The sequence below is a fragment of the Drosophila santomea genome, chromosome 2L (assembly GCF_016746245.2).
Source record: "Drosophila santomea strain STO CAGO 1482 chromosome 2L, Prin_Dsan_1.1, whole genome shotgun sequence".
NCBI lineage: Eukaryota > Metazoa > Arthropoda > Insecta > Diptera > Drosophilidae > Drosophila > Drosophila santomea.
In genome coordinates, this window is record NC_053016.2 from 18,621,635 (window position 1) to 18,645,835 (window position 24,201).

At 43.4% G+C, this 24,201-nt stretch overlaps 6 protein-coding genes across 8 annotated transcripts; 4 read left to right on the forward strand and 2 right to left on the reverse strand.

Moving 5' to 3' along the window:
• Positions 1 to 3,943: 3,943 nt before the first annotated feature.
• On the forward strand, positions 3,944 to 6,037 carry LOC120458430. Its single transcript, XM_039646072.2, has 3 exons — positions 3,944 to 4,068; positions 4,127 to 5,523; positions 5,580 to 6,037. The coding sequence occupies exons 2-3, from the start codon at positions 4,133 to 4,135 to the stop codon at positions 5,611 to 5,613; spliced, it is 1,425 nt and encodes a 474-aa protein (XP_039502006.1). The 5' UTR covers positions 3,944 to 4,068; positions 4,127 to 4,132; the 3' UTR covers positions 5,614 to 6,037.
• Positions 6,038 to 7,574: 1,537 nt separating this feature from the next.
• Positions 7,575 to 8,542, forward strand: LOC120445805 (uncharacterized zinc finger protein CG12744). Its single transcript, XM_039626421.1, has 2 exons — positions 7,575 to 8,257; positions 8,313 to 8,542. The coding sequence occupies exons 1-2, from the start codon at positions 7,812 to 7,814 to the stop codon at positions 8,347 to 8,349; spliced, it is 483 nt and encodes a 160-aa protein (XP_039482355.1). The 5' UTR covers positions 7,575 to 7,811; the 3' UTR covers positions 8,350 to 8,542.
• LOC120445791 (protein transport protein Sec24A) lies at positions 8,526 to 14,720 on the reverse strand. Of its 2 annotated transcripts, none has more exons than XM_039626401.2 (10): positions 14,605 to 14,720; positions 12,015 to 13,520; positions 11,829 to 11,955; positions 11,265 to 11,764; positions 10,977 to 11,202; positions 10,237 to 10,859; positions 9,949 to 10,181; positions 9,792 to 9,889; positions 9,600 to 9,738; positions 8,526 to 9,536 (listed from the first exon to the last, which is right to left on the reverse strand). In XM_039626401.2, the coding sequence occupies exons 2-10, from the start codon at positions 13,494 to 13,496 to the stop codon at positions 9,425 to 9,427; spliced, it is 3,540 nt and encodes a 1,179-aa protein (XP_039482335.1). In that variant the 5' UTR covers positions 13,497 to 13,520; positions 14,605 to 14,720; the 3' UTR covers positions 8,526 to 9,424. The 2 variants fall into 2 exon arrangements, with proteins under 2 accessions (XP_039482335.1, XP_039482344.1); XM_039626410.2 differs by having other exon boundaries at positions 14,501 to 14,656.
• A 260-nt stretch (positions 14,721 to 14,980) lies between these two features.
• LOC120446338 (oxysterol-binding protein-related protein 9) lies at positions 14,981 to 24,047 on the reverse strand. 2 transcript variants are annotated; one of them, XM_039627259.2, is made up of 15 exons: positions 23,619 to 24,047; positions 22,002 to 22,130; positions 21,254 to 21,490; positions 21,103 to 21,180; positions 19,546 to 19,789; positions 19,311 to 19,434; positions 17,951 to 18,352; positions 17,743 to 17,894; positions 17,582 to 17,683; positions 17,351 to 17,525; positions 17,160 to 17,295; positions 17,012 to 17,098; positions 16,469 to 16,590; positions 16,274 to 16,379; positions 14,981 to 16,220 (listed from the first exon to the last, which is right to left on the reverse strand). In XM_039627259.2, the coding sequence occupies exons 1-15, from the start codon at positions 23,784 to 23,786 to the stop codon at positions 16,134 to 16,136; spliced, it is 2,349 nt and encodes a 782-aa protein (XP_039483193.1). In that variant the 5' UTR covers positions 23,787 to 24,047; the 3' UTR covers positions 14,981 to 16,133. The 2 variants fall into 2 exon arrangements, with proteins under 2 accessions (XP_039483193.1, XP_039483202.1); XM_039627268.2 differs by lacking the exons at positions 19,311 to 19,434; positions 19,546 to 19,789; positions 21,103 to 21,180; ... (1 more) ...; positions 22,002 to 22,130; positions 23,619 to 24,047 and adding an exon at positions 18,581 to 18,704.
• Positions 19,997 to 21,248, forward strand: LOC120446350. Its single transcript, XM_039627280.1, has one exon. It carries the CDS (start codon positions 20,116 to 20,118, stop codon positions 21,085 to 21,087), a length of 972 nt encoding a protein of 323 aa, XP_039483214.1. The 5' UTR covers positions 19,997 to 20,115; the 3' UTR covers positions 21,088 to 21,248.
• On the forward strand, positions 22,232 to 23,522 carry LOC120446357 (elongation of very long chain fatty acids protein 7). The gene is made up of 5 exons (XM_039627292.2): positions 22,232 to 22,388; positions 22,446 to 22,554; positions 22,679 to 22,772; positions 22,827 to 23,073; positions 23,129 to 23,522. The coding sequence occupies exons 1-5, from the start codon at positions 22,373 to 22,375 to the stop codon at positions 23,461 to 23,463; spliced, it is 801 nt and encodes a 266-aa protein (XP_039483226.1). The 5' UTR covers positions 22,232 to 22,372; the 3' UTR covers positions 23,464 to 23,522.
• Positions 24,048 to 24,201: the final 154 nt, after the last annotated feature.

Genomic DNA, 24,201 nt, shown 5'->3' on the forward strand with positions numbered 1-24,201 from the left:
AAAGATTTTTGGTAAATCGATAGAAAATAACAAGACTAATACAAAAATGAAAAAATATCAAAACATTTTTCAAAAGTGTGGGCGTGGCAGTTTTGGGCGGTTTGTGGGCGTTAGAGTGGGCGTGGCAACATGAATCGACAAACTTGCGCTTTCTAGCTTTTGTTGTTCCCGAGATCACAGCGTTCATACAGACGGACAGACAGACGTCCTGATCAAGAATATATATACTTTATATGGTCGGAAACGCTTCCTTCTGCCTGTTACATACTTTTCAACAAATCTAGTATACCCTTTTACTCTACGAGTAACGGGTATAATAACAGACTTGGTCTTCAGTGACTGATAGTCACTGCTTATAATTTCGTTATTCTTAGTGAAAGAGAGTCAAAATAATAAGACTTTTCTCATTGAGTTTTTGTAAGAAACTGATTTTATTTAGAAATATATTCCGGTTTCAGTAGGTGTCATGAGAATCGCATCTTAAAGTAAATGGCCTAAATAGTCCCCGCCTTATCGAGGTCTCCCACTAAGGGACTAATTTTAGGAGGCGGGGAACGATCTCAAGTGGCTGACTCATGTGGTGTGCACTTAGATTACATGTTTTTGAGCACTGCACCCATATCGCCTTAGAAAACAAAATCCTAAATATAAATTTAACACTCTCGATTCATTTACAAGATATGAACGGAGCCCAAAAGTGTAAGTCTTTAAATATATTCGTATTCGTCTAAACACTTAGAAAAGGTTAGTTAGTTACTGCCAAGGAAAAAATTAATTTGTGTTCAAGAACGAACGTTATTTATTCGTTTATAATTACGGTTTCTAGTGGAAAACCCTTCCCACATTGCCACATAAAGTGATGTGTATGAGGTGCTTAGTTATGAGTTTCTCGAAACTCTCTTAGCCGAAGGACTCAAATTGCTGCGAGTTGATTTTAAACTATTGTAAAACAAGAGAGAACGCTATAGTCGAGTTCCCCGACTATCTAATACCCGTTACTCAGCTAGTGGAAGGGAGAAGGAGAGTCTTAAACACTGACAGATTTTGGTGGTTTGTAGGCGTAATAGTGGGCGTGGGAGAAAGTTTTTTGGCAAATCGATAGAAATTTACAAAACCAACACAAAAATGAAAAAATATCAAAACATTTTTCAAAAGTGTGGGCGTAGCAGCTTTGGGCGGTTTGTGGGCGTTAGAGTGGGCGTGGCAAAAAGTTTTTTGGTAAATCGATAGAAAATAACAAGACTAATACAAAAATGAAAAAATATCAAAACATTTTTCAAAAGTGTGGGCGTGGCAGTTTTGGGCGGTTTGTGGGCGTTAGAGTGGGCGTGGCAACATGAATCGACAAACTTGCGCTGCGTCTATGTATGTCTCTGGAGTCAGTATGCTTAATCTCAACTTTCTAGCTTTTGTAGTTCCTGAGATCACAGCGTTCATACGGACGGGCAGACAGACGGACAGACGGACATGGTCATATCGACTCGGCTATTGGTCCTGATCAAGAATATATATACTTTATATGGTCGAAAACGCTTCCTTCTGCCTGTTGCATACTTTTCAACGAATCTAGTATACCCTTTTACTCTACGAGTAACGGTTATAATTACTGGCCGTCCGTCGTTCGAAAGGGCTAAAATGTTCCTATTAAACGTGGAGATTCCAGTGTCATCTGTGCTTATCAAATTTTTGCAATGCACGCCCACTGTAACGCCCACGAGCCACAAAAATTGGCATACCCACAATTCTAAATATTGAATATATGTTTTAACATTTTTGTGGACGTAGCATCCCGTAAAAATAATAACAAACCCCTATAGAGACATACCATAAAATATGTCTTTTATATATGTATATATAATTTTATTCTTACGTGTCTCAATCTCTCTTACACTCCCTTTTAATGATTAACAGGTATATGAAAGTCGAATATATCGATTCTTTATCAACAAGGAAATATCTCAAATAGGTTAAAAATAGAAAATAAATATGCAACACCTAAACAACTGCGGAAAGATCTCTACACCAATTAATATTATATAGTCATTTTTAATAGATTTTAATGACCTCTAATTGACTTCTAGAAATGAATCTAAATAATGTTGATAAGAGGGTTCATATAGGCAACCCAAAATTTTGAATTGTGTACCCTCGCAGAGACCATTATAATAGAACTAAATATTTTAATGGAAATTAAACTTTTTAAAATTAAATCTGCCCCCCTATACGTTAGTTTTAGCCGTTTAAATCGACAAGGACATCTCTAACTTGCTGAAGAGCGTATGCAAATGTTCTTTGCCTCGTACCTTTAAGAAACATCGGTCATACTATTATGTAAATAAAGAAATTATGAACATGAAAAATGATTAAATTTAATTATCTATTAATTTTAATGGTAAGTAAGGTTCGGCTTGACGAAGTAAATTTTCCTATTGTCGGGAATTAGGAATGCTTTATTAATAAATTCAACTGATAAGAAATTTATTTGAAATAAAGTGCTTTGCATTTCTTAAGAGTGTGCCTTTTTAAAGGTGAAAAACCAAAAACACCTAATACTAGACATGAGTGTTTTCAAAAATTCCATTAATACTACAGCGGTAATGCTATAAAAAGTCATGGAGTAGTTTGCACAATCACGCAAACTTAATCAAATTAAGAATTCATGGTGAAATGTGATGGAATTAAATCCAAGCAAAAATTTTTACTTTTTGAAAACTGTACAAAAATCTTGATGGTCTAGTCCTGTGTAAAAATTGCTAAAATTTAGTTTATTCCATGCAGAAGGTATTGTCCACCTTACATTAATCGAGTTTCAATAAAAATACAAACAAATTTTGTTTAAAAAAGGTTTCTAGATTTGTAGTTTCAGTCCCCCTTTAAGTTATTTGTTCAGCCTTAAAATTAGTGATTACTTCAAAGTTTTATTCATTTCTTTCAATTCTGTACCATATCTTCTTTAGTTTTTATTATGTAATACAATAAAAATTACAGGTCGTATTGTTCTTTACGCCTGAAAAAGCCCCTCAAAAATATGATAAAAGGTATTGAGCAACATCTTTGAAGGAGACTTGGTGACTAGCTGAGTCGACATAGCCATGTGGTATCAGATCTTTGATATATTAAGCTGGTTGGATCTACAAGCAATTATGCGGCCTAATTAATGAGGCGGTGAAACTCAGGGATTTTGACTCATGATTGTAAATTATGTAGGGTAGCAGTTGAATGTTCATACATATGTACATCACCGAAACAGCACAATAGCAATACAATGGCACACTGTCAATAGTTGGAAGAAATAACATTATAATTAGTTGGTATGAGTAACCGAACGTTTGAATAAACGTGAAGGGTAAAGTACTTTCCGAGCGGACGAACAAATAACAAAACATGTGTATCCTAAGGTACAGTACAGTTCGAGCACGTTCATGCGTGTTTTTATGGACTAAAGCGATCTTCATGTAAGCCAGGTATGAACTCCCGAGAGACATTAATAAACACGAAAAATTATTTGTGGTTTTAAAATCAAAATTTTGGATAAAAAATAAAGTCGGACAAACAATTTTTCAACCTTTGAAGTCCTAATTTATCGAATAAGGAGTAAATTTGTGACGTAAATACATTCATATGCACTGACATACGTATATATAAGAAAATAAACGTTCTTATCTCTGGGTGTCCTTTTATACCTGCGTTCCCACAAGGCATGGTAGGCATCACAAAAGGGTACACACTTTTGACATTGCTCCTCTATACAACCGAGACATTTTAGAAAATAATAAAGGCTTATCAGTAAACTATTGTAAGCAGTTCAGTTGAAGGGACTGGACTGTGAATGATTGGCATAAGATGATGCAAAAATTAAACGCCTTTTTGTTCACCCTTATCTCAAGTAAGATTCTAAGCGGAAGTCGTATAAATAGAATGTGATCGCCTTTTCTTATTTCAGTCCGCAGCGAGACGTCGAGCTGCGCAGTTGTGTGCTGGGCTTTGGAGCGTTGTATTTACATACATACATACACATATATGCATGTAGATCGAGTCTAACTGTAAAGAAGCATTGCCGGTCCCGTAGTGAGTTTAACTTGAAAGCGACCGTACACACAGTTGTTTATAATTCCACCAATCGAAGAGAGCCATGACCGCCGATAGTAATAACGATGTAGAGATCATAGAGACGGAGCACATAGATCATCATCACAACCATCGCCAAACGGAAGCCTTTGGCCATCACGCCAGGATGTACCCGCAATTTCCGTCCGGCATACCTTCCCCACCTTTTTCACCCACTGATCCCATGGATATGCCGCTGGTCAAAGAGCTTCTGGCTCGCATTGAACATATAAATGTTCCCGAAGGAACCGTGCTCTGTGTTCCGTGTTACCTCTGCAAACAGCCCTTCAATGACATTGAATCCTTCAAGGAGCACCTCACCCAACATGCAGCGGAAATTCACTCCTGGAATATAGGACGTGTGCAGGAGCAGGAACCTCCGCAGTTAATGGTACCCTTTGTTGAGCCCATGAATCAGCCGTTCGTGCATCCAATAGATCAGCTCTTAATCCATTCCATCGATCAAGGGGCCATTGATTGTCATCATCATGCTCACTATAGTAATCCTATGGAGTTTGGCAGTCAGCCACCCCTGGATCATTACTCACCGCCTCTCGAACCACTAGGGCCGTTTCAGCTGCCAGCGGTTCATCAGAATCTGATTCAGCCACCACACATGCACTTAACTGTTCAACACACGGGTTATGAGCCACCATTGCAATTTTCTGGACACCGGCCTGTCGAACTGCCCCAGAAAATTTCCATGTCACCGCACTCTCCTCTGGAGTTTCCTGTTCAACCAATGCTCAGCGCCATTCCCTGTAAACAACATACTCCGCTTGAAGTGCAAAAGTTATGTGTGCCAAAAACAATGCCCAGATCTGTGGAGGAACCTCCGGTCTTCGTAAATCCCCCATCTCAGGCACAAGATCCGATTCAGGATGCTGGTGCAGGGAAGTCCCGATCGTCGGTGCCGATCATATCCAAACCCCCCAATGCTTTCAATCGCGGTCACTTCGAGTGCGCTTGTTGCGGAAAGCTGTTGAGCACCCGCCAGTCGCTGAGATACCATGAGAGCCGCTTCCACGGAGGGAAAGAACCGCTTGCAAATCGGATAGAGAAGGATGTGCCGAAGCAGTACAAGTGCTCCACATGCAAGAAACGTTACAAACGGCGGACCTTCCTCCTGATGCATATGAAAGTCAAACACGGGATGGTTTTCCCGAGCAGGACTACTGCCAATCCCGAATCTCAAATATCTGTAGACTCGCCTGCGTCCCCGGAGGCTCCTGTCTCCCCAAAGTCGTCGCCGGACGAGACCCCGAAAAAGGAGATATGGAGCACAAGAATATTCAACGCTGTGGCGGCAGCCAAGTATCAACCGGCCAGCGAGCGGGCGGACAAGTATTTGGTTGCGCCAGCCGAGCTAACCTCGTCTAAGCGAACGTACCCACTCCGTTCGCCCTTCTTCAATCCGTATGTTCAGATAGTTTTCATCATCATCATACATCATTCTCTACTGTTTTTTTTAGGGATCTGTGGCTGGACTGCGATGCATACTTATAGGGAGAACTGGGCTGAATTTTAAGCAACGTGGAGTATCAAATACTATAGCTTATAAGCTAGCAAATGTGGCCCCAAGCGGCTGTGTCAGCCTTGCTGAACGACCGACTGTAATGTCGACGACTGTTATCTGTAATGGAAAATATTACTTCGTTTAATGGAGCTTCTGAGTATGTACAATGTACGTATAATATAACGGATACATATCGGTATCGCAAGCGATCTATTCTGTGGCCTCAGCACTTTGGATCTCGACATCGAAATCCCAAAGGCATAGCCGTAAACTTTTTGTCATAATAAACAAAATAAAAACGCTGAGCATTGCAAATGAATTTCAAGCACTCGAGCGCTTAAATTTTCCCGTTTATGTTGTATGTTTTGTATACAAAATGGAAATAAAGAAACGGATAAGCAAAGCCAAAAAAGAGTGATTTTTTTACCCTAAGGTTCCTTCAGACCATTCAAAATTGAGGCACTTCGACGGGGGTGTTTTCAAGTAACACAGAATAATAAAGTGGAAAGTAGACCGACCGCCCGCGGATATGTTACTGATAGTTCCTTTAAGAGCAAAGACATTTAACATATGTAGTTACAAATGGGTTTTGCATCAACTGAACATATAATAATTTTCTCAGAAGGTCAGAGCTCCTAGCCTTCAGAAACAATAAAAAATTGGGATGAATTCACCGTTACTATTCACTATTCCTTGTTTTTTACATATTTTTTTCGGGATGCTGCATTTATTATCTTTTAATTCATAACATATCATTAAAGTTCAAAACAGAAATTTTTAACATTTTTTGTTAATAATTGTACTTGCAGAACAATAGACACTTTATTGCTCTTTAAAATATTTTATACAAGTCATAATCCGTCTGTTAAGCTTTTTTATGTTTTAAAAATTAAATAACATATTATTCAAATTCAATTTTTTAAAAACCTAAAATAATAATATATAATAATAGTAATAGGAGAACATAATGCTTTAGCAAGCTTTTTATTTTCCGTTTCTACGCTGAGCAATACAATGCAAACGTTATCAGAAAACTGAGCTTAGGACCTACAAAAATTTCGTTTGGTACTTGCTTTCTAGCTTTTATGTTCGTCTGGTGTTAAGTTTAAATCAGTATCCCAAATTAATTAAAAAATTAGTCAGGCATACATACATACATCCACTCTACCGCTGTGAAATCATATATGTGAAATCCTATGTATATATGTATATACATACATGCATATGCAGTTTAAAAACGAGCAAAGGAAAAAAACAATTTTTTAAATGTATTTATATTTTAATGGCTTTCTCTATAAACATGGACACCTTTATATCTGCGTATATTTGCTGAAAAATGCAGTATTTTATAAAAAAAAAAAAAAAACATATTTTAAGAGGAATTCACTTTGCTAGCGTAGAACTACAAAATTACATATGTATGTTTATATGCATGTATATACATACATATAAAATACCTAAAAAAATGTGTTCTCTCTTCGTTCTCCTTTTCAGCACTGGAAGGCGGTTTCAAATGACATTCCTTTGCGACCGATTTCGCATGTTAGTCACTCATTTACATATATATGATCGCAGTTTTGGTTGTAAACCTATGTAAATCCTAGAAAGTATCCTAGTTCAAGCATAAGTGGATACAATATTAATGTATGTTTAGAAAGGAAAGAAAGAACAGATTTAATATCAAAAAAACGGTGATCTGTTGTATTAAATTGCGCCCTTTTTCGAGAACTTGTCGAGCAAACGCTGAGCATTATCTGCCGTACTTCTCACATCGCACAATAGTTAATTTATGTTATAGCTGAAAAAGGCTAAACGCGAAACACTGATCTGACACTCCGCTCTCAGGCGTTTTTGTTACAATTCTCTCATTTTCTTGCTCTCTCTCGATTTTCTCGCTCTCTCTCGATTTTCTCTATAGATAATGAAAATAAGTTTGAAAAGAATGAAAAGAACATTTGATTTCTTTTAGTCGTAGAAAAGGCTTGTTTGAGTGAGCATAGAATAGAGTGGACATTTCGTAAAGACGTGTAAATAACGGAATTAGGAAGAATATCAGAATGCGAGTAGTAACGTCACAGTTCACAACTTGATGAATTGAAAATATATTATAGTGTTTCATTTCACTTACGACAATATGGTCATAAGTTTATATAAAATTAAACAAGTCGCACTGTGAAATAAATACATAATGGAAACGGCGTTGCCTGAAGTGAAACTTTCCTGTCTGTTGTGCGAGCAGACTTTTGATGCCATTGAGAAGTTGGACGAACACCTGCCCATCCACTTTCCGCAGCCGGAGAACACTGGCCAAACATGCGATCTATGCGGGCGCGCGATGCGATCCTCGCTGGAGTTGCACCAGCACTACAAAAGATTTCATGAAGCCCATGTGGGCAACACAGAGGGACACATACAATGCCAGCTCTGCGACAAGGTGTTCCTTCTCCAGGACCATCTGAAGGTACACGTAAAGATTGAGCACGCGACTGATGGCTACCAACCAGATGAGAAGTCTTTAGATTGGCAGCACCCCACTCCCAAAAGTCTCGACATAACAAACGATGATAAGCTGGATCCCATCTTGGTTCCTCCACCGAAAAAGAAGTATCCACCACGCTCCCCCTTCTTTAATCCGTAAGTCCAGATTTTTAAATATTATTTGTCCATTATTAAAGTTGATATGTTGCAGGAATCTCTGGCTAGGTCCTGACAACTCCTTTATGTAAAGGGTTTTTTTAAGTGTTAAAATAATATTACTTGAAAAGAGCTGTGAATGCTGCTTACTGATTTTTTGAGTTTTATTTGCCATCATTCAGCCATTGTTGGTCTTCACCAAAATTATATTGGGTTCGGTGACAAAACAACAGGTGTTCTAGCAAATATGAAAATAAAACCAGTCGCCTTATGATTTAATTAAAATTTATTTCGCTTTATATGTTGATGTACTCGTATGTGTATAAAGTATGGTACAGTATTTGTATATGGGTTTTCGATTATTTAGCCCACTCAAAGAACGACAACTGCGCCACATGAGTTACAGGGCTGGGGTCTCTTTATTGATACAGTATAATATTCCTTCTAAGATTAAGACATTCACTGCCTAGCAGTCCAATGAATGCAATACACAATACCAAATCTATTTCCTTACATTCGTTTGAAATAAGTTCGCTAACTACAGTGCAACAAAGCGCCTTTCCTTACACTTATAAATAAATATAGGTTTATCTGGATTCCGGAAAATAAATACTACTGAAAACAGCAAACAAATGGGGTAAGCGATAACAATTTGTGGGGCTGAGAGTTTGCAGAATGTTTGAAGCAGTTGGAACGAACAAAAATCGCGTTAAAGCATAATGTACAACAGTTTCGTTTGTTTATTGCATTAAGTTTCTATAATAAATAACAGAGCAATCCTCTTCCTTGGGTGCTCTACTGACTGGTTAGCTGAACTTTTGACTAATGTTTGCCCTAATCAAACTGGCAACGATATCTTAATCTGTTGTGACAAGTTGGTTCTCTCGCATTTACTATGATATTTAATTGATTTAATTTTATTTTTAGTGCAACAAATCAACAAATAAATAAATACATGCACTTTAAAAATAACTAAGCTGAGAGAGTGGGTAGGGGATGGGTTAAGGTGAATCAAGTGTATGTCTGTCCCGAACTGGTCTCCATTGTTTCGCGCCAGATTCACCTGGATTCGCTTCGTGCCTCTAGTCACCAGAGTCTGAGTTTTTAGGTTCTAAGAAACTCGTATTTTTGTTGCATACAATAGTGGTAGGATATTCTGCTTATGTACTATTTAACCTGAGCCCGAATGTGTTGCAAAAATTCATAGTATGACAAACTAGATTCACTGCGATCGTCGGTTAATCTCTCGATGAACTGGCCCTTGGCCGTGCTCGTGTCCCTTTAATTTAAGTTAAAATGATTAGCGAGGTATTAACACCTTTTTGATAATGGTCCAACTTACCTAATTATCTGCACCAGCGCCGAGTAAGGCTTATCGTAGTTGAGCCGCAATATAAAGCGCTTCAGCACATCGTTCTCGTTGCTCACAACATTTGGCAATCCGTAAATGTAGTCACCTAGCTCTGCAGTGGAGCTGATTCCTGAAATTAGAAACAGGTAAGTAACACAAATTGCTTGGATTTAAAGATCATACCCAGCACAGCTTCCAAAACATCAGGCGGCACATTTAGGCCGACATAGATCATTATCAGCGTGCCGCAATCCATCAGGAATATTGACCGCGAATCCAAGCTATAGAAGTAAATCCATTGTTGTTATCGAAAGTCAAGAAGCATATAAACGTTACTCACTGTTCCGCGGACAATTGTAGACGCGGCAGCTCCGGCAACGGTTCGTCCTCGTCCTCGTCGTCTTCCTGGTTCGTACTAATGTTCGAGTTTCGGGCGTGGTAGATCAACGCATCGATCTTGTACAGCTCTGGGTACACGTACTTCATTAGCTGGTCCAGCGGTAGCGTCTTCATGCAATCCATAGCGTAGACCCGATCATCCAGTCGTGTGCTAGTTCCCACTCGGAAAGCGGGCTAGTAGACAAACGAGTTTAGCTGTGTTAACTAAGGTAATTTTTAAAAAACTTACGTGCTTAAGCAGGGCCAATATGTAGAGCGGGAGCAAAGCCAGGCTGCGCGGTGCTATCAGCTGGCCTGACTGTCCCGATGGCAGATTTTGTGCTATCTTGAAGGCATTGTATACGTCGATCGTAGCATTAATGAATGCGTCGCGGGCGTCCGACAAGTTGGAAGCGACCGACCGGTCAACGGCCATTTTCGACAACAGTCCGATGATTGCTTCCGTGTCTGCTGAGTGCATTACCTCTGGAAGCGAAGCGGTCACCGGCAAGCACACGGTGTGCACCCGGATTCGACGCTCTCCTTCGCTGTTCGTATAGAGCAGCGCAGCTTGGAAGCAAATCGTTTTCGCGTCCGTGAGGCTCTCGTCGTAGGAGATCTGCATGCCATATCCCGCATCCGGATTCACGTTTGGAAGCGAGAGCAGGTCCGTGGAGCGCACGAAGAAGTTTCCGTGGAATGTATGCACCTGCAGGCCGCGAGTGCAGCGGATTCGCATTACAGCCTCAAATCCGATTTTCCTGGTAAGATAGCGCTTGAAGCACGCCCGGAACGATTCTACCATATGTGGCTTGGTCTTCTGGTAGAGCGGAAAGTGGTGGACACAGCCGCCGCTGTGTTTGCTGATGCCAGCTATTGGGAATATTTTTAAAAAATTTAAATAAAATAAGTTTACGGTGCTCTATTAAGATAACTCAAAGAAATTAAGCAAAAAGGATGTTTGATTTTACATTATTAGGAGTCACTTACAGATGGTTGCCATGTCGCTGTACTGCTGGTTCATCAGGAAGAGGTCACAGGCTATCTGATAACCGGAGCATTCCAGGGCGAAGCGCTTGTAAAAGTCGGTTGCCGGATTAAGGTGGGCCACGTCCTTTGCCGAACGGTTGTTGGGATCTTCACGCGGCTCCAAGGCTCCGGGTCCCTTGTTGGGAAGGCACGATTGAAAGACGGTTATACGTCCGCCTGATGCTTGCTGTAAGGAGAACCATTCGCAATGATTAAGATTTCTCTTTTGTTTTGAGCAACTGAACTAACCATTAGCTTGAAAGCCACCTGCAGAGCGGCACCCAAGGCGGAACCCGGATCGTGGGTGTGGGCAAATCGCTTCGGCAGCTGCTTCAACAGATCACGCACCAGCTCCTTGCACTCTTTCAGGTTTACCAGCAAACTGTCAGGTCGTGGCAGGAAGGGGTCGTCGATGTCCAGCAGCGTCATTTCATGCGGCTGGTTGAGCCCCTCGGCCATGCTGTAGAAGTGCACGAAGCTGTCGTAGCAGATGAATCCCACCTGAGTTCTTGCGTCCCCGGGCATCTCGTCTAGGTGCCGGTTGAGCACGGCGCAAGCGGCCTCCAGATAGCCACTCTGCTGCGCGATTATTGAGACATCAAAAAGAAACAGGTACATGGCCGGCTGTGGCGGTCGCAACATGTACTCCGAAGGAGCAATAAACTCTATGGTGCTAGAGCGTACCTCGGGCCTTCGGGTTACGTCGCCGTATGTCTTAGTGGCCGGATCGAATTGAAAGTCATCGGGCACTGCACGAGAAAAATAACTTTTGATTACTAAATCCATGTTATGCGGGGAATTCTTTTCATTTACATTCGTTGACCCGATAGCACAGATTGCACTTCCACATCTTGCTGTCCACGAAGTAAACGAAGGGATTAATGTATGTGCGGCACAGCCGGCAACGCACAATGTTGATGCACTGAATTACAGGGAGGCTCTGTGGGAGGATTGCCAAGTTAATCTTTCAGATCAAATTATGTTCAATAAAATTCTTACATTCACATCGCGGAAGGGATGTATCACAATGCCCAGAGGCAGGCGCGACTTCTGCAGCAGAGAGTTGCTCTCGGGGATCTTGGTCAGCGTACAACGCATAATGCTTGGGCTACAGTTTATGGACTCGTGGAACTGGTTGTGCAGTACCACTTTTGGCGGAGGCAACGTTGCCGGCGATAAAATATGCCGGTTCTGCATCAGGTCGATTGTATCCTGTCCCCACAGTCTGCTAAATCCCTGCTGAGCCACATTTAGTGGAGCAGTGTTTCCATATGGTCCCCCAGAAGCGGTCTGGGGTGGTTGCTGAGGTTGTTGTCCATAAACCTGAGGAGGCGCCTGTGCCTGATACTGTAGCGGAGCTCCAGTGGGTTGGGCTCCAAACATTCCCGGCGGCGGTGCCTGCACTGCAGACTGAGGAGGTAGTGGTTGCTGCTGTGGTGCTGGTAGATAAGCCTGGGAGTATGGATACGACTGTAAAGGCTGCTGGGCTGGAGGCAGCAAAGGTTGGGCTCCCGGCGCCGCTGCATTTGCTAAGCTCGGTGGCCATACCGCTCCTACTCTTGGTGGCGGCGGTGCTTGCTGCAGATTGTTGTTTTGCTGGCTCTGCTGCTCGGGGTTAGTCGGAGGGGGTACTCCGTATTGAATTCGTTGGGCCGCTGGTGTTGGCGTTGGTCTACCGGGAACCGATGCACTTCCGAACATTTTGGCCGGATTGGGAACCAAATTGGGAGGTTTTTGTCCACTAAACGGCGTCGCCATAGAATTGGGAACTACTGGAGCTGCACCTCCGCCGGCTGCCAACAAACTGTTGGCGTCGTTAAAGTGCGGTGGACCTGCTTGGGCCGAGGCCACTCCCCTACCATCCTTCTGTGTTAGAGGTGGGTACTGTTGCTGGGGCTGTGGCACAACGCTGGTACCTCCATTTGCTCGAGTGGTGTTCAAGTTGAGATTTCCCAGATTGCTCGTCAAGTTGGCCAGAGATTGGTTCGCCGGTTGGGGCGAAGGACGCAATCCCGACGCCAGGGGCGGATTGTTCAGCGCTGCGGCGATTGGTCCTTGAGCGTATTGAGGGGCAGCTCCCACTGGCCTTGGGGAGGCAGTGCGCGAGGAGTTCGCACTGGACGCCCCATTGCTGCCGTTAGTAAGGGGTGGACCGTTGACGGTGGGCGGACGCAGATGGGGCGGCAAAGTGCTGGGCGGCAGTTGCTGCAGAGGTGTAGCTGCTCCAGACGTGGGCGGCAAGAACTGGTTCGCAATACCACTGTTGAACTGCTGCAGCGGTGGCAGATTACCTGGCGCTCCTCCTCCCGGAAAAGCTGCTGCAGGAGGTGGTTGCTGGAACTGTTGTGGCTGCTTCTGTGGTATATAAGGTGGAGAACCTGGCTGCTGGTCGCTTCCTTGCACACCATTCACTGGATTATTTCCGTTCAGAGGCATGGGAGCGTGGGCGGGAGGCACGAAGTTCGGATTGTAGGTCGACATGCTGCTAATTCATAAGTTTGTGGTCTGAAAGATGAAGAATTACATTTTGTTTAGTTGCTATCTTATCACTGGCAAAGATTACGTCTCTGCCGAACATGCCGACAGTTAACTAGGAATTATCTTATCGTTCAATGACAAAATACGCGTAACTTGAGCAATGTGCGGCTGATAAAAGTTGTCAAGATCTCAAATGGGATGCTTTTCCAGCTGACAGACAATGTAAAAATTGCAGTGATAGCTGATCAAATGGAATGTGAAATTCTGCTTTAATGGGGCTTTATTATTAACTTTTGAACTAGTCTGGCTGCGTAGGTAAATGTCTTGAGCCAGTGTTTACAGAACTGTGTCTACGTCAACAGCAAGTCGGAAATAGTGTGATAATTGTATCATATTTGGCTGTTTAAACAGCTTCGACAGCAGATCGCTATGGGTTATATGTGATGTACAGCGTATGAGTGTACGTGTTCCAAGTACTTGACCTCGCCATCCACGATCGCAGAAGGTGAGTCGGTGTGGTTGGTGACCCAGATGCACTGGAAGCCAGCAGGAAGAGAAAGGATTCGTCTTCGAAACAAAGCGAATTTTTGATGACGTGCCTATTGGCAACCCGCCACGCCCACCACCTCAACACCCACTTAAACTAATTGGGGCAATCAAGGCATATCGAATGGGGTGTCCATAACATGGTTACCAATCACTTATCACTTTTTCGAGCTTCAGTTTTCAGTGACATGTAGTTTCTCGACCAGCACTTGCACTTTGTAGTTGCCTCTTCTTCTTGCGCCCCTTTATTGGCGATTTTGCTGCGGACTTTAAATTGGCTTTTCTCCCTTTCGATTCGACGGAAAAGCCTTTTTAGCTGTAGAGACCACTGGCTGGACACTTTCAAAGGAATCTTTTTGAATCCTCAAGATTTTTCCACCGCGAAGGAAAATTAAACGATTTTCGCACTACCCTCCCTCTCTCCACTCACAAACTTCCTTCCGCACTAGTTTCTTTCTTACACAATTTCTGGCGCTTCTCGCGAGCTCCGGATGGATGCGAACAGGTCCTAGATTGGCAGGCGTATTCTTTGGACTTTGCGTCGTACACTGCTATGCACAATTACCTTATATGCAAACTTTTTGCATTTTCCGGAGAACAAAAAATTTTGAGGCCACGTCAATAGTGTGACCGTACGTTTTAAAAAAGAGATGACACTGCTCTAGGTCGCCTATCAACGAGCACAACTAAAGTTTCGATTAAAAATAAAAGGATATCGGTTCCAATAATAACATTATTTTTGTTACAATATTCAAAACTTTACGAAATGGTAATTTAGTGTAAATGAGCAAATAATATAACATATGTAGACCGGCATAAACTTCATTTCAATTAAAAACCTATAACATTCAGAAATATAATAAAAAAGTCTATGAATGATGTGTACATTTCAAAATTGTTTAATATTGGTAAGCCCGAAATATAAAATCCATCACAACTGCTTAAAGAACAAATCGCTTTATTATCAATACTTGTATCCGTTTTAATCAATCCGTTTGGGGTATTTGCTCAATTTCTTGATTAACACGTTGGTTAAAAAGAAAATCGAAAAAAATATATACATGTTATACCTGGGCTTGGATATAAGTTCCAATTAAAGCCCTCGGCATTACAATTCGTTTAATCTACAGGGTAACTAGTTCGTTAAATATTACTTTAAATCAATTTCGAAGCGTATTTACTTTATTCGTTTCATTTTGCGTTAACTTTGCGTGAGAGTAGTCGGTAGATTTGCTGTGTGGGTGGTGTTGCTTCCTGGCTCGTAAGTTAAAAATTAAATTTATAGTTAACTTTTAAATGTTTCTTGGATTTCGGGTTTCAATTGTGTTTTATTACAGTACGGTATAAAGGTATGTCTGCAGCGGACTGTTAGTAAAGCTTTATTTATTGTGACAAGTGGAATTTGAAACATAATACTAAAGGTAATTGTATTTAATTTATAAACTATGCGATCGGGAAATCATTGTGCACCGTGTTTTTAAAGTCCGTTGGTCTGTTGAGGTCTTGGAAACAAGCGAAGGGGCAGTATCTGTCAGATACTAGCGTGTCGGTATTGTATTTTGTCTATAGCAGAGTCTTTTATTTCAAAAATAGAGTCTCTATCCTTAAATTACTATCATTTCGTAATCTACAACTTTTGATATATCCCTTTATGTATTGGATTTCTTTCTTTGTTGCTAGTTAGTAAATGTTAGTAATGTAAAAGGTGTCATTATGTTGCAGTTTACTGCGATTGCCTTTGAAACACACTAGCACTTAGTAGTAAATAATAATCGTTAATTGTGTATAGAAACTGTGAGTGTTTGTTTTTCTGTCTCCGCTGAGCTGTCGAGCTTAACTCGCGTTTCAACCTAATGAGCAGAGCCTTTCTTTTTCCTTTTTCTCTGTGTATATTATTTACAATTAATAACCAGACCATGGAGGCTCCTTTTTCTAGATGTCGCTCTAGCTTTTCCTGCATTCGTTACGTCGTATCATCAGTGTTGAGAGGTTTGCGCACTTGTGGAATTAAACATATAGTTGAGGCTCGTTCTTGATATGATCCATATAAATAGACGTTTTTGGTGTTGTTGCTCTCGATGTCAGTCGGAGGCATTATCTCTTGGCCTCTTTCTCTTGCAAATACATGCGCTGACTCAGCGGTTTGGCGTAGATCCAGTTGTCGCCCACGGGCTTAAAGTGCTGAGGAGGAATATTATCTGTAAACTGATTAACATTATATCGAAGTGGCGTACCTTGTGCTCCCAGGCCAGATCGTATTCCTTGCGGACCTTGGCTTGATCTCGCTGCTGTTGCTCGACAACGAATTTGGCAGTTGTAGCGCGCTCGATGTCATTGAACCTGCGGAAGAGCAACGAACAGAGAGATTACATTTTCAGGTCGTGCAATTGAGGGTCAGGGATTAATTGGCAGATTGGTATGCTGTTTACTTGAGTCCCGCTGTCACTTCCTTCCAAACGCGCCGCGATTCGTACTCATCCTGCTCAACGATTGGTCGAACTTGTTTCTTAAATATGGGTATGCGATTTACGTCGACGAATACTTCGGTTTTCTAGAAAATTCAAGAGATTCATTCAGATTCACTATGTGGTCAAGCTGATTGGGACTGGGTGTAATACTGAACACACAACAATCATACATATACATAAGTACAGATAGCAACAATTTGAATACAACGTTGGACAATCAGGCATAGGATTATTTTGTGGGTTCGATTTTCTAGACAAACAAAGTAAACACACAATGGAAATGCTCCCGAGCTATTTAAGAGAAAAGCAGAAGAATCGTGGATAGTAAGTAGAGGTATAGGTGGGGTGTGAAAGGTGGATGTGGCTGTCAACTCGTGGGGTTGTTTGTTGCAGCATTTGGCGCAGTATGCGGAGGAAGAAGTACAAGTAAAGGATCAACATTTACAGAAACAATATATAATAGTACACTACAAACATAAACCAAACATATTTTGGACCACTTACGTTTTTATCATGCCACTTGGCCTCCATCAAACCGCTCCACTCGCCGGAAATAGAGACAAAAGGTTTCTTTTCGCTGGGCGCATAAACCTAAGAATTTTCCGAATTAATACAAAATCTACATGCACATTAGGAGTTCAGAGCTAGTCACCTCTGCAGAAATCCTATTACGTTTGCCGCCATAGAATGGCTTGGTGAGGAACTCCACGTTGGCATAGTATCCAGATTGTGGGCACTTGATCTCCACCGAACCGCCGAGCTCAATCCAAGGCACCGTTAGAATAGACCTAGGTAATGGAAATATTCTTAAGTTGTCTGAAACCAGAAATACCACGTTCTCACCTGCCGTAGCCGTTGGGGAAGGTCACTATGTACTCCTCGCTGCGATCCACCAGGGTCACAACGCCTTCACCAATGTTATGAACTCCAATGGAGAGCCCCAAGAACTTCGACTTGGTCCAGACATGTGCCGCAAATGTAATTTTTTTATTGTAATGCTCCGCATAAAAGGCAGAAACTGAAACAAATAAATGCGTTTTTAATAAACATAAAGTTTTTTTTTCTTTGTATTACTTGGCGGATGGTGAGACACTTGCTCAGCTAGAAATGTGAGTTGATCCCGCCGGCACCAAGGCACTGGACCGTCACGTACCTCCTGACCGTCTTGGGATAACCCTAATATTAAGGAAAACACGTAAGTGCTGGTCCACAGTAGCTTGTTTCGCATTTCCTACCAGGAATGTCCCAATGGCACTGAAATACTTCACCCAAAATGGGATTGTACGGCTTCTTGGCTACTGCACTTTTGCGTCCAGCATGGTAAGCACTCATATACCAGCGGCAGACCTGGACGATTCTGTCGCGCGGATCATCCAGATCCGATATTCTGTTGGGTATGATGCTTATGAGTTATATCATTAATGTAACGCCTTAAAAATATACTTTATAAACAGATCGGGATGAGCAAAGTAATCGGCGTACATCTCCAATAGCGAGCGGCGCTCCAGAATAAACGTGGGCAGTACCACTTTCGTGAGGTCCATGCCGATTTTAACTTGGGACAACAAGTGCGTGATCATCGATCCGTGCGCCTCCATACTGAGGTCCGTCTCTTCCTCCTCCTCGTACAAGGCGTCGTAGTCTATTCCATTATCATAGCTGGCACTTCCGGAACTTACGGCGGTCCTTGCTGTCTTAATGCTGGTGTCCGCATCGGCAACGCTTTCATCGATCTCTGGCAGCGTTTGGGGGGCAACTGAGTCGCCCAGAGCCACTGGCTCGGCAAATCCATCCGGTGCCTTTTCGTGGGTGGGGGATGTGGTTTCCGCAAACCCACGCGTTGCGCTGTTCAATGTAAAATGAGAGTGAAATCAGGACTTGTTGATTAGGGTTCCTGCGATATCTTGGATAAATCTTTAAGCATAATATGCGTGTAAATCCCTAGGCACAACAGTATCTGCAACCCGCATCCGTCTCCTTTTCCACCTAAGTTGCTGGCTTCATTTACAATTAATGAGGGAAACACTTAGGTCGACCTGGCACACATGTACATTTTATACTGTACATTCTCACCTCAGGCTAACACGTCGGACCCACTTCTTAAACATGGTTCGAGATGCTGATGCTGGCCGTATTCGTTACTGAACTCCTAGCAGCAGCATAATTTCGGTCCTAAAGCGGAAGCTCCCGAATCGAAGCGTAGAAAAAAGCCGCGGAGTGGTCTAGGCCATTACTGCAATCAAGAAAAACAACTGAAAAATCCAACTGAGAGCCGAGGGGGTCCACTTTCCACCCAAAGGAGCTCTTTGACGCTGCGAGGCGATGACGAACGAAACTAGAACTGACAGACATACACAATGGCGACTTTAACTACGACTAGGCCGAAGGATGTCGATGACGAATCGAGTAGCCGACGACAGAGCGGTGTCAGCTGTGCCAACAAAGCTCCGTTGAGAGCCAGTTGAGGAGGAGGAGAAGTTTTTGTATTTATTATTTACACGCGACTTGACAGAAATTACAGGCTGCCCTCAAACTACGACTGCGACGAACTTCGGGCATTGCATTTTGCATGCGCTGCTTAGGCGCATGCGCCTTTTCAAAGGATAAGGAGGAGAAGCAGTGCCGGAGCGGGGGATTCGTACTGCGGGCAATGAATGCGTAATATTAGCACGCAGAACACATTACACATAACATAGCACGTTTTGCCGGCTGCCGCATCGCATCTGATTGATGGCCAGTCGGCGCACTTGGTCAAGTGGCTGTTTTAGTTGCTACTTATAAAACCTGCAAGTGGTCCACTTACCAGCCAATCGGAGAGCTGCCAAGGCTGGTGAAGGGATCGTCGTAGGCATCGTAGAAGTCCTCCTCGCCCTCGCTGCTCGAGTATGAGGTCTCTGGCACAACCAAACCCAAAGGAGCGGTGGTGGCTGCCAAGATTAATGCCAGATTATTGGGGGTAATGCAAATTGAGATTTCGCATTGATTTCGAACAACTTGACCCTGGCTCGATGACCAGTTGCTTGGCCAAGTGCACTCACCGTTCTCAGTGGCCGAGTCATCCTCGTCGTCGACCAGCTCACCCTTGCCTATCACTTGACCCTCCAGGGGCACCTTTAGGCCACCTGCCTGAATGTTGTTACAACTGCCCATGGCAACTCCACTGGTCGAGGAACTAGTCGAAGCAGTGGCCGGTGGGCCGTTGTAGATTCCATTTATGGGGTGGGCCATGTTTTTGGCAATCTGCAGGCTGACAATCGAGTGTTTAATGTGATCCAGCATGGCCTGAAATGAGAACTACAGATAAGCCAACGGGAGTGGTGAAAAAAGCGGTACGGCTTTGTCAAAGTTTGCAGAGGAAGTGAGCAGCTGCCATAGTTGGCCAGCTGCCGGTCGATTGACATTCTCTCAGGCCTTTGCATCTGGTCGCCTCTTAACCCTGAACTTGCATTGGTAATCGATATGAGTGGGCGGCCCAGTGGGCCTAGTAATACGCTTCGAATGACAAACTTTACTAGGATAACAAAACACACAATCCCGCAAACGGACTCTCTAAATTCCCAATCAAATTACATTTAAGGTTTAAAAGCTTCAATAAGAGTTAATCTGCAATGGAGTTCCTGGACCCAAAGCTCCACAGCATCGACAAGTTGTGCGCACAATTCGAAGAGTATAAAAAGAACCGTGATGAAGAGCATTCGAAACTGGAGAACAAGCTGAAGACCAAGTTCAATTTGGAAGGCGATCTTAGGGAGCTCAACATCAAAATGGAAACACTGCGCGTGGGAATGCAACAGCTGGATGACCAGCAGAAGTTTCAGTCGCATCAAAGAAAGCTAATGTCTCAGACGATGTTCGGCACCATTGATGCAGATTCTCCAGATGAAATTCAAGTCCCTTCGGAGGACAAAGATACTATCCCCAACAAACTTCTGATAAAGTGCGAGGTAAAAAATTGTATATTTGAGGGCTGCCAAAGGCGAATAGACAGTCAGCTGCTTTTGCTGCACTACTTCTGTGATCATGATAACAAGGATGCTTCCTTTAGGCACTGCCTTTCCGTAGTAAAAGATCAACAGATTGTGCTTTCTTTCAAGCCGAAGAGCTGCAAGCATCATGATAATCAGGTTTTGGGCCTTCTGGCTTACAATGCACAACAGTTATTGATGTCCCAGCGGCAATGTGAGGCCTATAACAGCTTCCTGCTGAAGCAGCACTCACACCTGGAAGGTCACATCCCGTTGGTGGTGCTAATGTGCCGGACATCACCTTATGTGGGTCTGCGAGATAGGCGTTTACCAGATAGCCAGAGAAACAGCGAGTTCGTGCTCTGGCTGGTCACACCCAGTGACGGAATGCAGCTGAACGTTACGCTCAGTCTCTACGGAAGAGATATTGCAGTAAAAACCGGCTGTGTTCTAGGTGTTCGAAAGGTTAATTATAACCAGGACGCGGACTATTACATGGCAGTCGACGAAAACTACTGGCGTCTGACGTACGCCGAAGTGGAGAAACTTTCAAACAATTTCCGTGACGAGCTGCACCTGGAGATTTTAGTTACTGAGCCACAGGGACACATGTAACCGCAGTCTACTCACATTTGCGTTGTCCTGGAGTGCCTTGCACTTAGACTGCTCCGCCGGATCGGTCAGCTCCGCGATGCGTTTGTCCAGCAACTGGGCAGAACAGAGAAAGAGCAAGAATGACAATAAATTGCATAATGCCTACATTACGTGGCACAATACTCACGTTCGTTTGCTCAATCATCAGCTGGAGGTAGGCATCTGCCTCGGAAACACGGCGCGCCACCAACTCCAGGTGGTTGGGTCTTCTGCCGCCTACTCCGCTCCCGCCCACTTCCTTCGTGTAGCCACCGGCGATGTAGAAGGCGCTCTGGCTGTCCCACAGACGCGACCGGTTCGCGTGGCGTCGAATAGTGTCCTCCAGGCGGCGCACCCACTGCTCCCGCTCCTCGTTGTGTCGCGCCTGCAAACGTTTGGAAAGTTGGCAAGTTTAGTGGGTCCTTTTGGTTGTGTGTGGGTATTGGGAAAAGTTTTATCGTTACATCAAGGCAACAAAGTCAAACAAAAGGAAAAACGTGAGGGCCAGACAGTGGTTTCTGGGTCGCTGCCCGGATACCCTTTTCCGGCAATAGCGCGAAAATTCTGCTTGCCTGGAGGATAGGCTAACATGCTTGCTTATATCTTTTACTACGAAACCGCTAATAGTAAAAAGAAACGTGCTGCCCTCTTGATCTAATTGTTGCTTACGTATAACACTACCCGTCATAAAAAATCAATGCAACTTTGGAATTCAGTTCATATTATAGTTCATTACAGTTCATATTATAAACAAAGTTGAATTTTAATTATTATAGTAATTTTTTTACTATTACAAAAAGCAGTGAAATAATAATAATACATTATTATGGATAAAGATTTCCATAGACCAACATTGTTGATCCACTTTTACACTACTTTACTAAGGAGGACCTTACCTGAAAGTGGAAGGTCTTATGGTCCACAGTGATCGTGAATGTGTTGTCCTCCTGATCGTCGATTCCGATTAGAGCATCCTTTAAGCGCACACAACCGCGCCTTACGCCCTTAATCATCTTCTCCTTCGACTGTAAGAGAAATGCAGTCGGAATTAGGCTAGTTCAGTTCATTAATTCGCAGCTATTGCTGTCAAAGGGTTATTACGCGTGCTAAAAATTAATGAATTCTAATCTATGCTGGCAGGGAAATAAAAACAGTGGTCGGTGTGCTGTTCACGCTTAAATGTGCGCCGGCGGTCGAGGCGGTAGAGCTACAGTCCCACGCCACTTGAAGGATACAGGCCAGCAGAAGCCGAACACAAAGAAGCAAAATGGAGGCGTCAACCAGTAAAGACCTTTTGGATTAGTATAGGAAACTGTCTCATGCCTTCAATCGTATTGCAGGTCCAAATTTTCAGGCGGTGGTGGACATTCCTGCGTTGTATAAGGATCCCTGGTACATGATCACAGTGCTGGGCCTCTACCTGTACTTTGTCACTAAAGCGGGACCGCAGTAAGTCCACATGCTAATGCCTGCGCCGCTTGTTTGCATGCGGGTCTGTGATCCGGCATTAGCAATTCAGCGGGTCCGCTTGCTTACTTATATAGGAAACAGACCTTTAATCCCTCGCTTACAGTTTCATGGAGTGGCGCAAGCCTTACGAGCTCAAGCGCCTGATCTTGGTGCATAACTTCATCCAGGTGGTGTCCTGCATATATGTTATTAAAGAGGTAAATATTTGCAGTTTACAAAAGCAGCATCGGCTAATTGCTCTTCTCTCGCAGGTCCTGTTAATTACGGACAACACCATATACTTCTTTTGGAAATGCCGCGACGTCGGGAGCAGCCCGGAGCTCGTGAGACGCTACTACAACTTGGCCTACTTTCTCTTCTGGCTGAAGATCTCTGAGCTTATAGAAACAGTCATATTTGTGCTTCGCAAGAAACAAAACCAAGTGTCCAGGCTGCACCTCTTTCACCACTTTTCCACGGTAACGCTGGTGTACATACTAATAAACTTGAACGAAAATGGTAAGCTTGCCGGCCGTGTGACCGATCATTTCTTCAAATGTGTACAATTCTACAGGTTCTGCTGCTTACTTCTGCGTGTTCCTGAATTCTATCGTTCACGTTATTATGTACTCGTACTACTTTGTGGCGGCAGTGGCGGATAAGAACTTGGTCCGCGCCCTCACCCCAGTGAAGAAGTGCATCACAGTGACTCAGATGACGCAGTTCGCCCTTATCCTCACACAGGTTGCTTCCCAGTTGGTATTGTGTGGCATGCCGCCCCTAGTGCTCCTCTACTTCACCGCCGTCATCGGAGGCATGTTCTACGGCTTTTACGACTTCTATAATAGTGCCTATCAAATCTCCAAGAGGCGCAAGAGTCAGACCCCTCAGCCAGACTCAACAAAATGATTCCCTGTCACCAAATCACGCAATAAAAGCGCACCAACAAGTGTGTATGTGTATCCAAATGTATCTATAGCAGATAAGATAAGGCTGCGGGCTATGGGGAATTCGTTCTGGGGGCGATATGGGATTCAGTCAGAAGGTCCACTGCAGCCACTCACCGTGTAATAGGACAGCAGACCAGCATTCTCGTCCAGTACGAAGAAGCGGTACTGCCAGCCCTTCATCACATTAGTCCACTTGCTTAGTGTGCCCTCCAATGTGCCAGATCCACCACTCCCGCTTTGGGGGGGTATCAGGCTGGGGGCACTTCCAGTGGTGCTGGCCATTTCCTCCAGCTCCGGTGACACGGCCACCGCCTCCTCCTCCGCCTTTGATCCCTCTGCGTCCTCGTGGCTAAAGGCTTTTCTTGTCCCCGGGCGCGGACCTGCGTCGTTCCCTGAGCTCTTCTCTGGCCAGGAGCTGATGATGACGCAATTTTGCTTCACAACTCGCACCCGCAATCTGTCACAGCCTCAACTCCGCTTGGAATTTGCAAAACAAAGCAAAGCCCTGCCAACTATCGATGTACGCAAACATCGATGATTTTCAAGTCTTCCGAGTCGGAGCTCGAATGTGACCGCGACGCGACCGCTTGAATATACCACACCTTAAAAATTGCATTTATTTAAGAAATTGTAATTTACAAAACAGGCTGTTTTTGAAAATATGTCCCTGTAAAAATAGTTTCAGGAGATTTGAGAA

What these genes read in the sequence shown, in the direction of transcription:
- LOC120446357 (XM_039627292.2), top strand. An exon ending in GTCACTAAAGCGGGACCGCA is followed by an intron (nt 22,555 to 22,678) that starts GTAAGTCCACAT and finishes CCTCGCTTACAG; the next exon opens with TTTCATGGAGTGGCGCAAGC. An exon ending in GCATATATGTTATTAAAGAG is followed by an intron (nt 22,773 to 22,826) that starts GTAAATATTTGC and finishes CTTCTCTCGCAG; the next exon opens with GTCCTGTTAATTACGGACAA.
- LOC120446350 (XM_039627280.1), top strand. Translation starts at nt 20,116, where the DNA reads ATGGAGTTCCTGGACCCAAAGCTCCACAGCATCGACAAGTTGTGCGCA.
- LOC120445805 (XM_039626421.1), top strand. Translation starts at nt 7,812, where the DNA reads ATGGAAACGGCGTTGCCTGAAGTGAAACTTTCCTGTCTGTTGTGCGAG. An exon ending in CGCTCCCCCTTCTTTAATCC is followed by an intron (nt 8,258 to 8,312) that starts GTAAGTCCAGAT and finishes GATATGTTGCAG; the next exon opens with GAATCTCTGGCTAGGTCCTG.
- LOC120445791 (XM_039626401.2), bottom strand. Translation starts at nt 13,496, where the DNA reads ATGTCGACCTACAATCCGAACTTCGTGCCTCCCGCCCACGCTCCCATG. An exon ending in AGGTGGCTTTCAAGCTAATG is followed by an intron (nt 11,203 to 11,264) that starts GTTAGTTCAGTT and finishes TTCTCCTTACAG; the next exon opens with CAAGCATCAGGCGGACGTAT. An exon ending in TGTTTTGGAAGCTGTGCTGG is followed by an intron (nt 9,739 to 9,791) that starts GTATGATCTTTA and finishes TTCTAATTTCAG; the next exon opens with GAATCAGCTCCACTGCAGAG.
- LOC120446338 (XM_039627259.2), bottom strand. Translation starts at nt 23,786, where the DNA reads ATGGCCAGCACCACTGGAAGTGCCCCCAGCCTGATACCCCCCCAAAGC. An exon ending in CATCCCGATCTGTTTATAAA is followed by an intron (nt 17,895 to 17,950) that starts GTATATTTTTAA and finishes CATACCCAACAG; the next exon opens with AATATCGGATCTGGATGATC. An exon ending in TTCCCCAACGGCTACGGCAG is followed by an intron (nt 17,296 to 17,350) that starts GTGAGAACGTGG and finishes TCCATTACCTAG; the next exon opens with GTCTATTCTAACGGTGCCTT.
- LOC120458430 (XM_039646072.2), top strand. Translation starts at nt 4,133, where the DNA reads ATGACCGCCGATAGTAATAACGATGTAGAGATCATAGAGACGGAGCAC. An exon ending in CGTTCGCCCTTCTTCAATCC is followed by an intron (nt 5,524 to 5,579) that starts GTATGTTCAGAT and finishes TGTTTTTTTTAG; the next exon opens with GGATCTGTGGCTGGACTGCG.